Consider the following 21,108-nt stretch of genomic DNA (forward strand, 5'->3'; position numbering starts at 1 on the left):
CACCTGGAATGTACTTCCAGAGGGTGTGATAGGACAGAGTACGGTTTTGGGGTTCAAGAAGGGATTGGATAATTTCCTGAAGGAAAAGGGGATAGAAGGGTATAGATAGAAGATTACTATACAGGTCCTGGACCTGATGGGCCGCCGCATGAGCGGACTGCTAGGCACGATGGACCTCTGGTCTGACCTAGCAGAGGCACTGCTTATGTTCTTATGTAAATCTAGCTAGGTATTTGGGACCTGGGCTGGCCACTGTTTGAAACAGAATGCTGGCTTTGATGGACCTTCAGTCTGTCCCAGTATGGCAATTCTTATGTTCTTATGCCCAGAATCTGACACCGTAACTTCAGTTTGCGCAGCTCTGGAAGAAAAACATGGCTCTCTGAAATTTTGAAGAGGATTCCCAAGTACTCTAAGGACTGGATAGGTTCCAGATGACTCTTCCAGAAATTGATTATGCACCCCAGGTCCTGCAACAGATGCACTACTTGTGCCACTGCTTTGTGGCCTACTGCCTTGGACAGGGCTCTGATTGGCCAATCGTCCAAGTATGGATGTGTCTGAATCCATGCCTTGTGCAAATGTGCTGCTGTCACCATCATTACCTTGGTAAAGGTACAAGGCACCGTGGCCAATATGAAAGATAGCCGCCATGACCACGATTTCACACCAGAAATTTATTTATTTTAAAAATTTCTACACCGCCTAAACCTAGGCGTTTTCCATAAAACATACATGGCCCGGAAGAGCATTTCTTCTGGGGACGGGATTTGCAATAATGCATATATTTTATAAAATACATCTTTAAGCACATAAAATAAATCAGCAAAGTTTGAATACACCCAAAAACAGGTATAAACAAACACATGTGGGTACTTTGATGGGGTATCATATATATATATATATAGTCAAGTTTCAAGTTTATTAAAATTTGATAAAACGCCAATCATAAATATTAAGCGTTTGACAATAAAAATTAAAAATGGGGAACAATCAAAGGACTTAAGACTCAACTTTACTTACATGAAAACAACAGGAAAGTGGGGAGAAATACAAATTTAAAAGGAGAGAGTACAATTAAGGTTAAAGACAAAAGGGAAATAGGAGAAATCATATTGATGTTGAATATGAGTAAAACAGAATGTAGCGAGAAAGGAGCCAGAGATTGATTAGCAATCATAAGCATCTTTAAATAAGAAGCTTTTAAGGTTGCCCTTAAATTTATCTAGATTTTGCACTGCTCTTAAATATGATGGTAACGAATAAGCCAAGATTTTGGGGCCAAAAATTGGGGGTCTCAGCTTATATTCAGGCCATTGCCTACCCGTTCCCCTCCCGGACCTATTGCAGGCCTCCAAAGTGCCTGCCGCAAAACTTAGTGGTCCAGCAGTGGGCTGGGACATGAGGGATTCTCCCGTCTCACATCAAATCGAAAATCTCACACCTCCCCCGACTCCTCGGTGTCCTCGCGGTGGGCGGGACAGGAAGAATCCCTTCTGCCTCCTGTGCCTGCTGAAATTGACAACCACACCTCCCTCCCACCTCCCCCACGTACCTTTTGGGTCCCTGGAAGCCAGCCGGTGCATGGAACAGGAGCAATCTTCCTGCCCTCTTGATCTGTTCGAGGCCGCTGGCTGATTAGCTGCTGTGAGTTCTCCCGGGGGGTGTGCAGGGTTATTTGGGTGGGGGAATCCCTCAAATCCTGGCCCACTGCTGGACCACCGGTTCCTGCGGCAGGCCCAGTGGAGGTCTGCAAGACATTGGGAGGGAGATGGTACAGGGTAGGGAGGGAGGGGGGACAAGGTGCAGAGCCTGGCAGGGAGTGAGGGGGGCTGGGTGCAGAGCCTTGGGAAGTGAGGGGGCTGGGTGCAGAGCTTGGCAGGGCAGGGAGGTGAAGGGCTGGGTGCAAAGCCTGGGGATTTGAGGGGGCTGGGTGCAGAGCCTGGTCGGGCAGGGAGGAAAGGGGGCTGGGTGCGGAGCCTGGCAGGGGAGGGAGGGGGCGCTGGGTGCAGGTCCGGCAGGACAGGCACTTGAATATTAAGGCCCCTGTCTTATATTCAAGTCAACCATTTTTCCTCCTTTTGTGGGAGAAAAATGGGTATCTCGACTTATATTCAGATCGAATTATATTCGAGTATACGTATACAGTAGTTTTAAAATGGGAAAAATATGCATATTTTCTCTTTTAAAACAGGAATAACTGATCCACCCTCTATAAGTTAGGCAGCCTATTATAAAATCACCATCTATATGTTATGTTATTTAACACTTGTGTTTCCTTGTGCATGTTATATGTATACAGAGCGATGTTCGGTGATGGTGTTAAATGCAGTATATAGTACAAATTTCCATTAACACTTCCACATATCCACAAGCTATTATGCTACCATCTCCTATGCTCTTGGGTATCTGATCCCTGGAAGGTTATGCCTTCTCTTTCTCTCTGCTTACAGAAATAACACAAGGATCTCAGAAAGAGGAGACAGACAGCAGAGTTCCTCCTACTTTAGTACTAGGATAAATGGAGTTACCTGATATGTGCAGGAGTGGTTCCACAACAGCCTCCAACTATATTGACTAAACCATCTATGGCAAAGCTCTGGAGAAAGCAGAAAATACTCCGTTCAAATAGGATAAAAGCAATATAAATTGTATTAATTAAGGAAAGAAGGTTATAATTTTGAACTATGAAGCACACCAAGAGGGTTATCAGACAAGAGAAAAAAAAGGCAAACTAAGGTGTTGCAATAAGTTCTCATATCCATGGTTACAAAGGAAATGAGCACATTACCTGAAGACTAATCCCTATATATCACACACACACACTTTTCTCAGGTGCTGGGATTATGCACGTTCAGGCATCTCAAGCTGCTCTCTGATGGATATCATTTATTTTAAGAGAGATTTAGAGATAAGTTATTAAAAAATGAGAATCAGCAGATTTAATTTAGTTATCTTCCTGAAAACAACTGCCTAGGTAAACGTAAGCTGAGAACTCATGTGTAGGGCCTTATCTTTCACTGCACCATAGTGCTACCCGATTGAGGAAAAAAAATTTTTTTTTAAGTTCAATGAGTTTTTATTAAGGTTTTACAACAAAACAGAAAATAATACAGATGTATAACATCAAAACATTGCATTAAGACGCATATTGAATCATAGCAGATCCGTAATGTAATGCCCCAAACCAGGGGAACAATAATACAAAGGATTAGTATTTCCAGGAAGAGGGAAAAAGAAAAAGGGAGGAAAGAACAGATCAGAATATCTTGTACTTAAACACTGATGTAAAGTCTGTACACAATCAAATGATAAACACGTACCAACATAATATATCAATAACATTGAGATAATGAGGCATAGAGGAATTATGATTTCGATTATAATGTCAAATATAGTCAAAGGGCATAATAATGTAAGTGTTTCATGAATTATAAGGGCTAATCTGGAGAATTAAATGGTAAATCAGCATATTGTAGTAAGGGACCCCAAAGCCTGTTAAACTTATGCATCAAGCCTAATCTTTCCGCAGCAATTTTCTCGTATTTGACTGTCAGAGAAGTGGTGTTCCACCAGATATCATAGGACACTCTTTCAAGGTTTTTCCAATTAGAAAGGATGGTCTTGATCGCAATCAAAAGGAGAAGATGAATAAGGCAGTCCTCATCTTTGTGAAAAAAGTCAAAAGATTTGACACTTCCTAGGATTATAGAATTGTATGAGAGAGGAAGGGACGTTTGGAGCAATTTGTTAATATCAGATATGACACTGGCCCAGAACTGTTGTAGCAACGGACAATCGAATAGCATGTATTTAAGTGTACCCGGAGAGGAGTTGCAGGACCAGCATTTATCCGATTCTCCTGTTTTAAATCGAGCCAGACGGCTAGGAGTCCAATAAGCCCTATGATTGAGAAATAAGGATGTTTGGAGAAAGGATGCTGATTTGCATATAGTATGAGTACGTGACCACAGATGTTCCCAATGGTTTTCATCCAATGACAATTGAAACTCTAATGACCATTTATGTTCCGTGTCAAGAGGATGTTGGTGTTTCTGATGTCTTGCATGTTTATACCATTTAGATGCTTCTTTTTTGAGGGTAGAAAAGGACGTACAAAGCGGTTGCAGCGGTGGAACAGTATTGAGAAGTGCATGGTGATTAAGATGTGACGCAATAGCATGTTTAAGCTGCAACCAGCGATATTGCTGAGTACCATTTAAACCATAAGTAGCATGTAATTGGTCAAAAGAGCTCCACTGTTCCCCATCCCATAACTGGTTTATCTGGTGCACTCCCGCAGACTGCCACAACTTCCAGTCCACAATATTGTTATCAATACGGATTGAGCTATTGCGCCAAAGAGGAGCAGATGTTGTGTCCAACCATTTAATATCAAGCGAGGATTCTAACCTTTTAAAAACCTGAATCATGGATAATAGAATGTGGTCACGAATTATAGGAGATGCAGGCGGCAGCATGAAGGGAAGTAGTTGTAAATTGTATGGAGAATATCTCGCTCGTTCAAAATCAAGCCAGCGATTGGTAGCAGTTGGAAAGTCTTCGGAGAGTAGCCATCTAACACCTTGGCGAGATAAGAAAGCGTAGTGATAATCCAAAAGATCAGGGAAGTTCACACCCCCACTATTTCTCTCCTGTTTCAATTTATGTAAGGCAATTCTGGGTGTATTATTGTTCCACAAAAACTTAGTGAGCAATGATTCCAAGTGTTTATAAACCGACAAGGGTAAAAGTGTTGGCAGCATGCACAGAGTGTACAATATTTTAGGCGTTAGTACCATTTTGATCGATGCTAAGCGACCCCACCATGAAAGATTCAGTGGATTCCATTTAAGAATTTGAGATTTGATGGATTTCAATAGCTGAGATGTACAATTCTCAATGGTGGAGTCTAGTGACTTGCCAAACGGGATGCCTAGGTAAGTCAATGATGAGTCAGACCAGCGGAAGCCATATTGATTGAGTAGATGTTGATGGACATGAGAGTTTAAGGGCATGAGTTCCGTTTTACTGTTATTAAGTTTGTAACCAGAAATCGAGGAGAAGTCATCAATGAGAGAAAGCAGTGCAGGAATGGACTCAGGAGATAAATACAGGAGAACATCATCAGCATATGCTGAAAACTTTACTTCAGAGCCACCACAGCGTACCCCACAAATACGATCATCATGTCTGATGGAATGCAAGAAGGGCTCCAATGCCAGATTGAAAAGCAGGGGTGATAGAGGGCACCCTTGTCTCGTACCTCTAGTGGGTTTAAATTGAGTGGATGAGTAACCATTGATGCGTACATTTGTTGTAGGTGCTGAATAAAGAACTTTGATCATTTGAATGGAGGAATCATCAAAACCATACCATCGAAGAGCCATGAAGAGGTAACCCCATTCCACTCTATCAAACGCCTTTTCGGCATCTAATGCTAAAGCAATTAGTGGAGATTTTTGTGTATTAGCGTGAAGTATGACGTTCGCAAACATGCGTGAATTGTCACTGGAGAGTCTATTCAACATGAAGCCATTTTGATCAGCACCAATTAATTTGGGAAGCAAGGACTGCAGGCGAGTTGCAAGTATTTTAGCGTAGATTTTTGCATCAACGTTGATCAAAGATAACGGACGGTAATTGGCCACAAGGCGGTGATCTTTGCCAGGTTTGGGTAAAACTATAATGCTTGCTTCAGTAAAAGTACCTCTCACATCACCGGTACGAATAAAGTAATCAAAGAGATCAACTAAATGAGGTGCCAGATCCTGTTGAAAAGCAGCATAAAATTCTGATGTAAAACCATCGGGACCAGGGGCTTTCCGTTTTGCCATGTGATGTAAAACCAGTCCAATGTCTGACTCCTTTATGTCCATAGATAAGAGCGCATTCTCCTCAGATGAGAGAGTGGGATGAGGTGCTTTTGTTAATATCTTCGAGGGATCTGGATTAGTGACTTCCGATGTATACAGCCTTTCATAAAATTGACTAAACTTTTGTGAGATCAAGAGAGGATCCACTGTGATAGACCCATCCTCACCATTGATGGCGGATATAGTTAATCGTTCCTCCTGTATTTTCAGATATTGAGCCAGTGCTCTACCAGCTTTGTTCGAAGAACAATGATAATTAGCCTTTTGCATGAAAAGAGCATTCCCAGCTTTTTTGCTTAGCAGTAAATTATAGCAGAGTCTCTCATGATGTAACAACTATAAGGTTTTCATATCTGACGGATTAGCTTGATGATTTCGTTCTAATTCTTTAATGGTGTTTACATGAGTTAAGAGTTGTTTAGTGAGCGATTTAGATTGACGAGCCTGATAAGAGATAATGGTGCCTCTGAGTGTGGCTTTAAAAGCATCCCATAAGATCGGCCAACTAACATCAATTGCCTTATTAAATTCAAAGTATTCAGAAATTGCAGCTCTAACAACTTTCAGGAAATCCTCGTCGAGTAATAAAGCATTATTAAACCGCCATGTCTTCCCTTTTTTTGAGAGAGTGTCGCAAGCAAAAGTTAATTCTATAGCAGCATGATCCGAGACTGATATCTCATGAATGGTAGTAGATGATACTGAGTTCAAGAGGTTGTTACTAAATAAAAAATAGTCCAATCTCGAGTACGAGTTATGAGGCGCAGAGTAAAAAGTGTATTGCCTGTCTTTCCCATTCAAGAGCCGCCACGGATCCACCAATTTTAGTTGGGTGATTAAATTATGAAGGCTATGCCATGATCTGGTAGGTTTGTGGATGGAAGCTGATTTTCTGTCAATCACCGGATCCAGAATTAGATTAAAATCACCAGTTAATATTTGATGATGAGATTTATCTTCAAGCAGCGAGAATAAGAGACTATCAAAAAATTCTGGTTGATCTTGATTGGGGGCATATATATTCAACAAGGATATCTCTTTCTGATGAATGAGGAGTTTAGCAAGAATCCACCGCCCTTCAGTATCTGTAGTATATGATATTAATTTAATGTGATCACAGTTTCTAATCAGCAAAGCCGTGCCATTTTTTTTATGGGCAGCTGGTGATGCAATAACGGGTAGTGACCAGATGGTCTTCAGTTTAGCTGATTCTAGCATAGTTAAGTGTGTTTCTTGAAGACATACAATATCTGGGGATTTTTTAGTAACATAGTCTAATATCTTTTTTCTTTTGATGGGATTATTAAACCCTTTGACATTTAAAGACAAAAGTTTTATCATTCTGAGATATAGAGGTGATTAACCATAGAAACAACAATGCTATTGCTAATGTCAACACGATAATAGTGTAGGAAGGTACAATATACATGACTGATGAGCAATAAATTGTAATACAGACATACATATAAGCTGCCATGTCCTGAGAAGGACAAATGACAACTACACCCCATGGGAAGAGGAAGCATAAGGGAAGTGCAATCAGAGCACTGACAATAACAATACGGTATCCTTTTGAAACAGAACCAGGAAGCCCAATGTAAACAGTATATGAACAAAGAGAGAAAGAGTGCAAGACTAGGCAAAGTAATATTCAAGTAACCTTGAACACGAGCCACATATGAAGAATAATGATGATGTCAAGCAATGAAAACAGTAAACCATCATGTGGTTGGTAAATAGTAATACAGAAAGAAATCTGCTTTACAAAACAATGGAGCACTAACATAACAGTAAACTATAGAATCATACCTGATATGACAACGAGAACGACCCCCTAAGTGGATAACACCTAGGAAGAACCAGTCATAGATATTAAGGGATTAACAACACACACCATGTCGACCAGTATCACACGATCAGGTATGACGTGGACAACTGAGGGTAACTAAAGCATATTATAAGCAAGACAAGACAAGACAGACACCTATGGGCATGTCCAATCTTTGTAATAAATTGAGATTTATAAATAAGAAGTACCTAATCAGGCCAAATATAGTATAGCCAGTATAGCAATCATGAACATTGATTAACAAAGTGGGTAGCAATTAGCAGACAGATACAAATGATTTATGCCAAGAAATAAAGAAGCAAGGAAAGGGGAAAATGTCATAAAGGAGGCAGCATCTGAATAAAGGCAACAGGAGCTGGAATTAATGATAATGTTGTAGAAAAATAGTTAAAAGAAATAAATACACTATAAAACAATATGGTAATCCAATCAACAGTGAATACAAAGAAAATTCATAGAGGCAGAGGTTACACGAAAAATTCATATAACAGTGCAGTTCATGAAGACCAAAAACACATACCAGAGATCCATTAAGTAAAAAATAAATACTGAATGTAAAAATAAGTTAATGGTCTTACACAGAGTAAACAGGAATAATTCATACTGGAGTGTGCAATATGAGGAGAAAGGAGGATATGAAGGTAATTTACCAAAATAAATTATCATAAGGGTAAATTCATGCAATCATTGAAAATTTATGTGACAGTGAAAAACATATTAATAATTCATAATGTGAATAATAAAGTAGGCACACTATAAGAATCTCAATAAATCATAGATAGGAATAAAGTCTAGTGAACTGAAAAACGTAAAGGAAAAACAGCTAGAGAATTGATCATGTCCAGTAATAAATAAGAACAAGGAAGAGGGAGTAAATATAATTCATAAGAGAGAGCCAATCAAATCCTTAAAAATAATACAGACAGGTCCGATGTACAACAAGAAAAGGAGAGTTAATTCATGAACCAGCTGTATAAAAGGAGAAGGACAAGAAACTAAAAAAAGTATACAGTGTGAAGAAATTCATGTCTGCCATAGAAATTGTGACAGTTTAAAATTCATTAATAATTCATAGGAAGTTAAGAAAATGATTAAACGTGCTGTATTAAACCCAGTAAAATTGATAAAAACCATGGGAACCTACGAACAGTTAATGGATTAACATAAAGAGAAGAGGAACATTGACATACATAATTATAGTGAAGACATAACTAATAGGAAGATAAAGAAGGCAAATTCAATCATCGAGAGAAAGATTAGGAAAATATAATACATTAAAAACAATTCATAGAACATTTGCAATAGTTGGAAACAATACAAATACTAGAGCTGCAGCGTGAAGAAATTCATGTCTGCCATAGAAATTCATGTGACAGTTTAAAATTCATTAATAATTCATAGGAAGCTGAGAAAATGATTAAACGTGCTGCATTAAACCCAATAAAGTTTATAAAAACCATGGGAACCTACGAACAGTTAATGGATTAACGTAAAGAAAAGAGGAACATTGACATACATAATTATAGTGAAGACATAGCTAATAGGAAGACAGAGAAGGCAAATTCAATCATCGAGAGATAGAGGCAAAAAGAAAAATTAGGTAGTAAAGCAATATCATTGATCAGGAAAATATAATACGTTAAAAGCAATTCATAGAACATTTGCAATAGTTAGAAACAACGCAAATACTAGAGCTGCGGCGTGAAGAAATTCATGTCTGCCATAGAAATTCATGTGACAGTTTAAAATTCATTAATAATTCATAGGAAGCTGAGAAAATGATTAAACGTGCTGCATTAAACCCAATAAAGTTTATAAAAACCATGGGAACCTACGAACAGTTAATGGATTAACGTAAAGAAAAGAGGAACATTGACATACATAATTATAGTGAAGACATAACTAATAGGAAGATAAAGAAGGCAAATTCAATCATCGAGAGAAAGATTAGGAAAATATAATACATTAAAAACAATTCATAGAACATTTGCAATAGTTGGAAACAACACAAATACTAGAGCTGCAGCGTGAAGAAATTCATGTCTGCCATAGAAATTCATGTGACAGTTTAAAATTCATTAATAATTCATAGGAAGCTGAGAAAATGATTAAACGTGCTGTATTAAACCCAGTAAAGTTGATGAAAACCATGAGAACCTACGAACAGTTAATGGATTAACATAAAGAGAAGAGGAACGTTGACATACATAATTATAGTGAAGACATAGCTAATAGGAAGACAGAGAAGGCAAATTCAATCATCGAGAGAGAGAGGCAAAAAGAAAAATAAGGTAGTGAAGCAATATCATTGATCAGGAAAATATAATACATTAAAAACAATTCATAGAGCATTTGTAATAGCTAGAAACAATACAAATACTAGAGCTGCAAGGGTGAATAATTAATGAGGTTCCGAAAAATTTAATGAAGACGGAAATTAATGACATCATATCCAACACCAGTAAAAAGTAAACACATGAAGGTATAAAATGGAAAATGAAAGAAAAAAAAGAATTGAGAATTTTAAGTTCAAGTGAGGAATGTCTGAAGTCCAAACGAAGGTAAAGTTGAAAGTGAAAGACTAGTTTCCACGTGTGTGTAAAAACATGGCCGCCATGCTGTGCTCAAATCCCTGCAACATTCTCAAAAGACTCCAACGATGTGACCGGAGAGAAGAAGCATGTTAAACTCTGTCAATAGTGGTCGGACTGAGTTCCTCCAGGTAGTCAGATAGTAGCTGTGGATCAGTGAAGTTTTTGGTCTGGTTGTTGATCGTGACCCTCATCGTGGCAGGGAACAGCAGACCGAATTGAGCCTTAAGCTCCTTTAGCCTCGGGCGGTAAGTAAGCAGCTGCTTTCTTCTCTGCGCCGCATTTTTAGTGAGATCCGGTACGAATAGAACTGTGTGAGTGTCCAATTTAAGAGGTGATTTCACCTTAGCTCGCTGCATGACTTCTGATAGTTGAGTATAGCGCAGAAACTTTACAATAATGGCTCTGGGATATCTGGCGTTCGTCGGGCGAAACGATGGAACCCTGTGTGCCCTTTCCAATTCAAATTCTCTTGAAAAGTGTAGATCCAGGATGTCAGGGATCAGCTTTTCCATAAAAGAAAGAATATCCGCTCCCTCTTTTCCTTCAGGAATCCCGAGCACACGTAAATTATTTCTACGTGATCTGAGCTGAAGATCTTCAAGATCTTTTTCCAGTTGTGGAACTTTTTTCAGTTGCCCTTGCATGCCCTTAATAGCAGCCTGTGATGTTGTTTGAATAGCTTCAACGTTATCCAACCTAGAAGACAATTGTGCAAAGTCCTGTTTCAGCTCAGAAAGATCTTGTTTTATCTCCGTGGTATCTTCTTTTGTTTCATTAACGATTTCTTTTATGGCACGCAGCTCCGTGAGGAGCGCATGGTTAGACTCCGGATCCAATTTATCTTCCGTTGCTTTTTGAGGTGTTGTAGGCTCAGGTTTGTGGCGTTTGCCTACCTTGGAAGTGGCCATCAGAAGAGGTAAAAGTAGAGGGCTAAAGATATTTAAAATCCGAATAGGATAACTCCGATTTTATTTCGATTATTTTCCTTTTATTGTCAGAGCTCACTGACTACGCTGCCATTTCCTATCGCGCCCTCTAGCGCCCCAGGAAAAAAAATTTTGATTCGATCTATTGAATCTATTTTTTTACTCACTTTTCCTGCCCAGTCGGGAGTTTTTTTTTTTTTTTTTGGGGGGGGGGTTCAAAATGTCCTGGCGGGTTTATTTTGTAGACTTTTTACCCATCCCCCCACCCCCTTTGCCCTTTCCAACCCCACACCGGCAATGTGGTGTAAACAAAATAAATAAAAAAGACTTTTCCTCTCTCTTTTAGGTTCTAGCTCATGCTCGCTGTCTTAACACCAGCTCTAGCAGGATACAAATTTCAAATCTGACATATTGTAATTACAAAATAGAAAATAAACTTATCTTTTCTACCTTTCACTGCCATATCCAACATTCTTTCTCATTGTCTACCATCTTTCTCTCTCTCTCCCTGCTTTGTGCCCTGGGTCAAACCTCTTTATTCCCCTCCATGCAGAATATTTCCCTTCCTCCCCTCCATTATCATGTGCAACATATCTTTCTCTATCCCCATTCACCATCCCTCCCTGTCCTCCACCCTATGTCCAACATTTCTTCTTCTCTCTTCTCCATGCATGTCTCCCTCCCCTCCACCAGATGCAGGCTTTCTCCCTCTCACCCCTTTCTATTTCTTTGCTGCATCTCTCCCTTCCTCTCCTCCACCCCAACAATTCTTCCTTTCTCCTCTCTCCCCCCAGGTGCAGCATCTTTCTTCCCCTCCCATACATCCCCCTGTGCAGCAGCTTTCCATCCCTTCCTCCCATCCCGCTGCACAGTAGTTCTCCATCCATCCATCCCTCCTCTCTCCTTGTGCAGCAGCACCCCACCAACCCTCCCACTGTGAGACCTGACATACCTCCGGGCCTCCCAATACAGCAGTCGCAGTGGCCAGCGTTAAAGAGGCACCGCTGTGAACAGGCTGATTGTGGCCTGCCCTGCCAAGGCTTCCCTCTGCCGTATCATCAGTGACAGTGACGGGGCAGGCAACGAGCAGCCTGTTCAGAGCACCGCCTCTGCTGACCGGCCACTGCCACCACCGCTGCTGCTTTAGAAGGCCTGGAGGTATGACAGGTCTGTGGAGGTGGGAGGGTGTTGGCAAATCGGGCAGCACTACTACACCATCCCTTATCAACCCTGAAATTGGGAACAAACTTCAAGTGGTTTTCCCATACACAAAATTACACTACAGTAAGAGCAATAGAAGCAATGGAATGCTTTGCAGCGAAGGGAGGTAAATATGCCAAACATGTCAAAGAAAACTGAAAGGAGAATTCTAAAAAACCACACAGACAAAAATATAAGGATACTTTTTCACATCTATGGGTCAACAATAAGCGTACACATTTAACATGAAGCACCATCAAACATCATTTCTTATGTGTTCTATCATTACCAAGAAAGCTTTATACCTTTATATGACTAGCAGTCACTTCGGGTGTTTCATCGTATCCTCCAAATGTGTTGGGCAGACCTTCACAAACAGGTTTTTAAAAATGGAATTAGTCCAGTTTTCACAGATACACATTTCTAATTAGCACCAAGAAAGTAAATATAACATCAACAGCAAGATGTGTGTGAAACTGCAGTATGCTTTACCTGAACAAGGACAGGCTATAGTTTTACATAGCACAATATATTAGCATATGGCTCACAAAATTTTGCTTTAAGAAAAGCATTTTGCTGCTAAATCAAAACAAAATACCAAGGGCCCTTTTATTAAAGTACATTAAGTAGTTAATGCTCAAATTAATGCATGTTAACAGTTTGTGAACAAGCATGGCAACTATTATTATGCTGGCATGACTTTTAATGTGCACTAACTGAGAATGGGTGGGTTATGGGCAGAGAATGGACACGAATTGCACATTGCAGTAGTCACATGTTATTTATTGTATGCTTTCTCTCATGCAATTGGCACAGGTGTACTTACTGCCTCCTCCAGCGGAGAAATTAAGTACATCCATACTAACTGCTAATATTCATAAGAAGTGATGTTCCCTCTAAGCTATGCACCATTTCTTGAATCTACATCTTGGTGCACCATTATTCAGAATACAGCTGCCAAATTAATTTTTGGTAAGAGAAGATATGAACATGTCACTCCATTACTGAGGGCATTGCACTGGCTTCCGGTGGAGGATTCAGTTTAAGTGTGCTACTGTTGTATTCAAAAGTTTATATGGGATTTTCTCCCCAATACTTACTCTTTCTTTCAATTCTCAACATCCCTTCTCTACTATAGGAATACATAAACTTAAATTAGTATTCCCCTCTATTAGGGGTATTCAAACTTTAGGTAGGCTTTCCCATTCTATGGTATTTGCGTTGGTAAAAATCTGGAATGACCTCCCTTCAGAAATTAGACTTCTCTCCTCTTTGAAAACATATTTGTTTAAGAAATTCTTAACTGATGAATAAGGGATTGTAATAGCTGTACTTCCTGTCTAATTATTGTTCTCTTCTACCCTTTTGGGTTAATTTTGTGACCCGGTATATAAAACTAAGGAATGGATTGGATTCTTAGCCTACATCTCTCTATAGAAGGAAGGAGGTTACTTGCTGAGGAAACTGAAAGTTTGTTACAAGGTGTTTAAACTAGAATATGGGGGTAACAAAGAGAAGCAGGTAGAATCAAGAAGTCACCCCCCAGAAAATGCAAAAATGAAACAGCAGTGAGAAAGCTAATGCTAATACCATCATCAACAAAGGAGGAAAGGGAGAATAAGCAAAATACTATACAGAAGATACCAGTAAAGTGTTGCTGGAAAGCAATGAGCATGAATGCTCTAGTTTAGCTAATAAAGTTCAGGACTTGAAAGCCCTGATGTTAGAAGCTGTTGCTATCACAGAGACAAGGTTCAGTGATTTCCATGTATGGGATATAACCATACCGAGATAAGATATTTTTAGAAAGGATAGAGATGGGAGAAGGGGTGGAGGAGTAGCACTACATGTGAAAAACAATATTAAAGCAGCTGAAATACAGGGGTCCTAGGGATCAGAGGAAGCATTATGGATCAGAGTGAAGAGAGAAGATAGAACCTCTATACTCACTGGAGTCATCTATAGGCCTCTGATTCAAACAGAAAAGCTGGACAAAGAGCTGGTTGAAAGGGGAGCTGCTTTTACTAGGAAATTTCAACCTGCCAGATGTGGACTGGAACGTTTCAACTGCAGAATCAGAAAGAAGCAAAGAGATGGTAGATGCCCTTCAAAATGCTCTGCTCAAGCAAATGGTGATGAGAGAAGGGGGCAACACTAGATCTGGTGCTCACAAGTGGAAAAAGTGTGTCTAATGTCTGGGTGGGTGCCCACCTTGGTAACAGTGATCATCATATAGTACAGTTTGATTTAAGAGCTAAAGCAAACCATGGACACATTAAACTCAAAGTCCTGGATTTCAAGCATGCTGATTTCAGAAAATTGTAAGTGTTCCTGAAGAAAGACCTGATGGGATGGGAGGATATAAGGGAAGTGGAAAGACTGTGGTCCAAGCTGAAAGGAGCTATAATAATGGCAACTAAACTCTATGCAAAGAAAGTTAATAAAAGGAAGAGGAAGAGGAAAAGGAAAAGGAAACTATTATGGTGCTCTAAACAGGTTGCTGAAAATATAATGGCAAAAGAGGTAGTGTTCAAGGAATACAAAAGAACAAAAGAAGAGAAACACAGAAAAAAAATACAGAATAAAATTCAAAGAAGTGAAGAGAGAAATACAATTGTCAAAAGCGCAAGTGGAAGAAAAAATGGCTAGATAGGTAAAAAGAGGAGACAAGACCTATTTCAGGTATACTGGGGAAAGGAGGAAGACTAGAAATGGAATTGTGAAACTAAAAGATTCTGAGAACTATGTGGAAAGTGATGAGGAAAAAGAAAAATGTGTTAAACAAATACTTCTGTTCTATGTTCACGGAAGAAAAGTCTAGAAAAGGACCTTGGTTGGCTGACCGAGGTATATATGGGAATGAGTAGATATCACTCCATTCATGGAAGAAAGTGTTTATGAACAACTGAGAAAACTAAAAGTGGACAAAGCCATGGGACCTGATTAAATCCATCCTAGAGTATTGAGGAAACTCAGGAAAGTTCTTACAGAACCTCTTGTAGATTTGTTTAATAAATCCTTGGGGACGGGAGAGGTTCTTTGGGACTGGAGAAGAACGAATGTGGTCCCTCTTCACAAAAGTATGAAAAGAGAAAAAGTCGGAAAATACAGACTGGTAAGTCTCACTTTGGTGGTTGGAAAGATAATGGAAGCTCCGCTGAAGGAAAGAATAGTGAACTACCAGGAATCCAATGGGTTACAAGATGTGAGACAATTTCACCAAGGGGAAATTGTGCCAAACGAATCTGATCGATTTCTTTGACTGAGTGACTGGAGAACTAGATAGAGGATGTGAGCTAGATGTAGTCTACCAGGATTTTAGTAAAGCCTTTGACATGGTTCTTCATTGGAGGCTCATCAATAAGCTTGGTGGCCTGAAGTTAGGAGCCAAAGTGGTGACCTGGATTAGAAATTGATTGATGGACAGACGACAGAGAGTGGTGGTGAAAGAAAGATGAATAGTGTAGAAAGAAGAGTAGAGTACCGTATTTTCGCGGATATAACGCGCGCGTTATACGTGATTTTACGTACCGCGCATACCCCTCGCGCGTTATATGCCTGAGCGCGGTATACAAAAGTTTTTAAACATAGTTCCCACCCCGCCCGACGCCCGATTCACCCCCCCAGCAGGACCGCTCGCACCCCCACTCCGAACGACCGCTTGCACGCGCTCCCACCCGCACCCGCATCCACGATCGGAGCAAGAGGGAGCCCAAGCCCTCTTGCCCGGCCGACTCCCCGACGTCCGATTCTTCTCCCCCCTCGGCAGGACCACTCGCACCCCCACCCCGAAGGACCGCCGACTCCCCGACAATATTGGGCCAGGAGGGAGCCCAAATCCTCCTGGCCACGGCGACCCCCTAACCCCACCCCGCACTACATTACGGGCAGGAGGGATCCCAGGCCCTCCTGCCCTCGACGCAAACCCCCTCCCCCCAACGACCGCCCCCCCCCCAAGAACCTCCGCCCGTCCCCCAGCCGACCCGCGACCCCCCTGGCCGACCCCCACGACACCCCCACCCGCCTTCCCCGTACTTTGTGTAGTTGGGCCAGAAGGGAGCCCAAACCCTCCTGGCCACGGCGACCCCCTAACCCCACCCCGCACTACATTACGGGCAGGAGGGATCCCAGGCCCTCCTGCCCTCGACGCAAACCCCCCTCCCTCCAACGACCGCCCCCCCCCAAGAACCTCCGACCGACCCGCGACCCCCCTGGCCGACCCCCCCACCCCCCTTCCCCGTACCTTTGGAAGTTGGCCGGACAGACGGGAGCCAAACCCGCCTGTCCGGCAGGCAGCCAACGAAGGAATGAGGCCGGATTGGCCCATCCGTCCTAAAGCTCCGCCTACTGGTGGGGCCTAAGGCGCGTGGGCCAATCAGAATAGGCCCTGGAGCCTTAGGTCCCACCTGGGGGCGCGGCCTGAGGCACATGGGCCAAACCCGACCATGTGTCTCAGGCCGCGCCCCCAGGTGGGACCTAAGGCTCCAGGGCCTATTCTGATTGGCCCACGCGCCTTAGGCCCCACCAGTAGGCGGAGCTTTAGGACGGATGGGCCAATCCGGCCTCATTCCTTCGTTGGCTGCCTGCCGGACAGGCGGGTTTGGCTCCCGTCTGTCCGGCCAACTTCCAAAGGTACGGGGAAGGGGGGTGGGGGGGTCGGCCAGGGGGGTCGCGGGTCGGTCGGAGGTTCTTGGGGGGGGGGCGGTCGTTGGAGGGAGGGGGGTTTGCGTCGAGGGCAGGAGGGCCTGGGATCCCTCCTGCCCGTAATGTAGTGCGGGGTGGGGTTAGGGGGTCGCCGTGGCCAGGAGGGTTTGGGCTCCCTTCTGGCCCAACTACACAAAGTACGGGGAAGGCGGGTGGGGGTGTCGTGGGGGTCGGCCAGGGGGGTCGCGGGTCGGCTGGGGGACGGGCGGAGGTTCTTGGGGGGGGGGCGGTCGTTGGGGGGAGGGGGTTTGCGTCGAGGGCAGGAGGGCCTGGGATCCCTCCTGCCCGTAATGTAGTGCGGGGTGGGGTTAGGGGGTCGCCGTGGCCAGGAGGATTTGGGCTCCCTCCTGGCCCAATATTGTCGGGGAGTCGGCGGTCCTTCGGGGTGGGGGTGCGAGTGGTCCTGCCGAGGGGGGAGAAGAATCGGACGTCGAGGGGGGGCATCAGGCTTTCAGGATGGGGACAGGACTTCAAGGGGGGACAGGCAGATCTTCAAGGGGGGACAGGCAGACCTTCAAGGGGGGACAGGACTTCAAGGGGGACAGGCACGGAGAGGCGGGGCAGTGCACCGAAAGTCAGGGTGAGTCGGGGCAACCAGAGGAGAGTCGGGGAGGGCGAAAGGAGAGTCGGGGTGGCCAGAGGAGAGTCGGGGAGAGCGAAAGGAGAGTCGGGGTGGCCAGAGGAGAGTCGGGCAGCATGCGCGTTATATGCCTGAGCGCGGTATAGAAAAGTTTTTGTACATATCATCGTGATTTCTGCGCGCTATACCCCTGTGCGCGTTTTACAATGGTGCGCGTTATATCCGCGAAAATACGGTAGTTGGGACCCAAAGTGGTGAACTGGGTTAGAAACTGGCTGTTGGACAGACGCCAGAGGGTGGAAGTTAATGGAAGTCACTCGGAGGAAGAAAAGGTGAGTAGTGGAGTCCCTCAGGGATCAGTGCTGGGGCCAATCCTGTTCAATATGTTTGTGAGTGACATTACTGAAGGGTTAGAAGGAAAAGTTTGCCTTTTTGCGGATGATACCAAGATTTATAACAGAGTAGACACCGAAGAGGGAGTGGAAAATATGAAAAAAGATGTGCAAAAATTAGAGGAATGGTCTAATGCCTGGCAACTAAAATTCAATGCAGAGTAATGCATTTGGGGATTAATAATCGGAAGGAACTGTATGTGCTGGGAGCTGAGAAGCTGATATGCACAGATGGGGTGATAGTGTCTGAAGATCTAAAGGCGAAAAAAACAGTGTGACAAGGTGGTGGCTGCTGCCAGAAGGATGCTGGGCTGTATAAAGAGAGGTGTAGCCAGAAGAAGGAAGAAGGTGTTGATGCTCCTGTACAGGTCCTTGGTGAAGCCCCACTTGGAGTATTGTGTTCATATCTGGTGAAGGGCTTAAGAAGACTTGAAGCGGTCCAGAGGAGGGCGACGAAAATGATAGGAGGCTTGCGCCAGAAGACGTATGAGGAGAGACTGGAAGCCCTGAATATGTATACCCTATAGGAAAGGAGGGACAGGGGAGATATGATTCAGATGTTCAAATAATTGAAGGGTATTAACGTAGAACAAAATATTTTCCAGAGAAAGGAAAATGGTAAAACCAAAGGACATAATTTGAGGTTGAGGGATGGTAGATTTAGGAAATTCTACTTTACGGAGAGGGTAGTGGATGCCTGCAATGCGCTCCTGAGAGAGGTGGTGGAGAGGAAAACAGTGATGGAGTTCAAAGAAGCTTGGGATGAACACAGAGGATCTAGAAACAGAAAATAATATTAAATATTAAACTAAGGCCAGTACTGAGCAGACTTGCACGATCTGAGTTGTCTGTATATGGCCGTTTGGGAGAGGATGGGCTGGGGAGGGCTTCAATGACTGGGAGGGTGTAGATAGGCTGGAGTTGACAGAGATTTTGGCAGTTGGAACCCAAGCACAGTACCGGGTAGAATTTTGGATTCTTGCCCAGAGATAGCTAAGAAGGAAAAATTTAAAAAATTTAAATTGAATCAAGTTGGGCAGACTGGATGGACCATTCGGGTCTTTATCTGCCGTCATCTACTATGTTACTATGTAGTGGTGTGCCTTAGGGATCCATATTGGAGCACATTCTGTTCAATATATTTGTGAGTGATATTTCAGAAGGATTGGAAGAAAAAGTGTGTCTTTTTTCAGATGACATGAAGATTTGCAACAGAATAGATACGCTGGAGGGAATAGAAAGCATGAGAAAAGATCTGCAAATACTGGAAAAATGGTCTAATGTCTGGCAGTTAAAATTTAATGTGAAGTGCAGAGTGATACATTTGGGAAGTAAAAACCCAAAGGAGCTGAATATGCTTCGGGGTGAGAAGCTAATATGCATAGACAGGGAAAGGGACATTACATTACATTACATTTGTGATTTCTATTCCGCCTGTGCCTTGCGGTTCTAAGCGGATTACAATTAAAAGAGATCAGGACATTACCGAGAGAATTACATTACAACGATTTAAGTAAATTACATGTTGTGGTATAAGAACATAAGAACATAAGAAATGCCATCTCCGGATCAGAACTTCGGTCCATCAAGTCCGGCGATCCGCACACGCGGAGGCCCTACCAGGTGTACACCTGTCGTAATTTATAGTCCACCATATCCTTACATGCCTCTCTTAAGGAGATATGCATCTAGTTTGCTCTTGAAGCCTAGGACGGTCGATTCCGCAATAATCTCATCTGGGAGGGCATTCCAGGTGTCAACCACTCTCTGAGTGAAGCAGAACTTCCTGACATTAGTCCTGAACCTGTCCCCCCTTAGCTTCATTACATGTCCTCTAGTCCGTGTCAAATTGGACAATGTAAATAATCTTCTCTGCTCTATTTTGTCGATTCCTTTCAGTATTTTGAAAGTCTCGATCATATCCCCACGCAGTCTCCTTTTCTCAAGGGAGAATAATCCTAGTGTTATAAGTCTGTCCTCGTATTCCAGTTTTTCCATACCCTTCACCAGTTTTGTTGCTCGTCTCTGCACCCTCTCCAGCAGTTTTATATCCTTCTTTAGGTAGGGAGACCAATGTTGGACGCAGTATTCCAAGTGTGGTCTGACCATTGCCCTATAAAGCGGCATTATAACTTTCTCCGATCTACTCGAGATTCCTTTCTTTATCATGCCCAACATTCTATTTGCCTTCTTTGCCGCTGCCGCGCATTGTGCCGACGGCTTCAGGGTCCTATCTATCAGTACACCCAGGTCCTTTTCTTGTTCACTCTTCCCCAGAGTTGCACCTGACATTGTATACTCGTATTCCTTATTCTTATTGCCTAAATGCATTACCTTGCATTTCTCCACATTGAACTTCATCTGCCATTTCTCCGCCCATGTTTCTAACCGACACAAGTCGCTCTGGAGTTTCTCTCTATCCTCATGCGATCTGATCGCCCGGCATAGTTTTGTATCGTCTGCAAACTTGATAATCAAGTATAAGATATCTGGATTTATCGATAGAATAACTTGACAGGGTTCAAGTAGTTACAAGGTTCAGTGGGGAAAACAATATAGGCAACTGAAGAAAGGTACCTAACTTTGAAGGAATCAGTTAAGTGGATACCTAAGGGAGATGCTTATTTAGGAGAAGGTTAAATGGATTCCTAAGGGAGATGCTTATTTAGGAGTTTGGATATTTTTGGTAAATGAGGTTCAAGGGGATGACTAGTGTGTTATTTGCTGGGGAGAGTGCATGTGCGATTGGGGAGGGGAATATTAAGTAAGGACGTGTTTTTTGAAAAGAAATGTTTTGATTTCTTTCCGAAACACTTTGATGTCTGTTGTTTTGATCATCAGTTTGGTGATGGTGGGGTCAATTTTCGCTGCCTGAGTTGCTAGAAAGCTGTCGTAAAGTTTCTTACATCGGGTACCATTATGAGGGGGGAAGGTGAAAAAATTCTGAGTTCTTCTTGATCTGGGTAGTCGGTAGCGGCAAAGATGGT

At 42.7% G+C, this 21,108-nt stretch overlaps 1 protein-coding gene across 4 annotated transcripts in view; it reads right to left on the reverse strand.

Moving 5' to 3' along the window:
• Positions 1-21,108, reverse strand: part of MTR (5-methyltetrahydrofolate-homocysteine methyltransferase) — an 819,135-nt gene that overhangs the window by 549,624 nt on the left and 248,403 nt on the right. For all 4 annotated transcript variants that reach the window (XM_033935789.1, XM_033935788.1, XM_033935790.1 and 1 more), the window contains exons 10-11: positions 12,751-12,812; positions 2,532-2,599 (exon numbers count right to left, since the gene is read on the reverse strand). In XM_033935789.1, the coding sequence (XP_033791680.1) occupies positions 2,532-2,599; positions 12,751-12,812 (130 nt within the window). The remainder of the gene's footprint in view (positions 1-2,531; positions 2,600-12,750; positions 12,813-21,108) is intronic.

The sequence above is a fragment of the Geotrypetes seraphini genome, chromosome 3 (assembly GCF_902459505.1).
Source record: "Geotrypetes seraphini chromosome 3, aGeoSer1.1, whole genome shotgun sequence".
NCBI classification, from domain to species: Eukaryota; Metazoa; Chordata; class Amphibia; order Gymnophiona; family Dermophiidae; genus Geotrypetes; species Geotrypetes seraphini.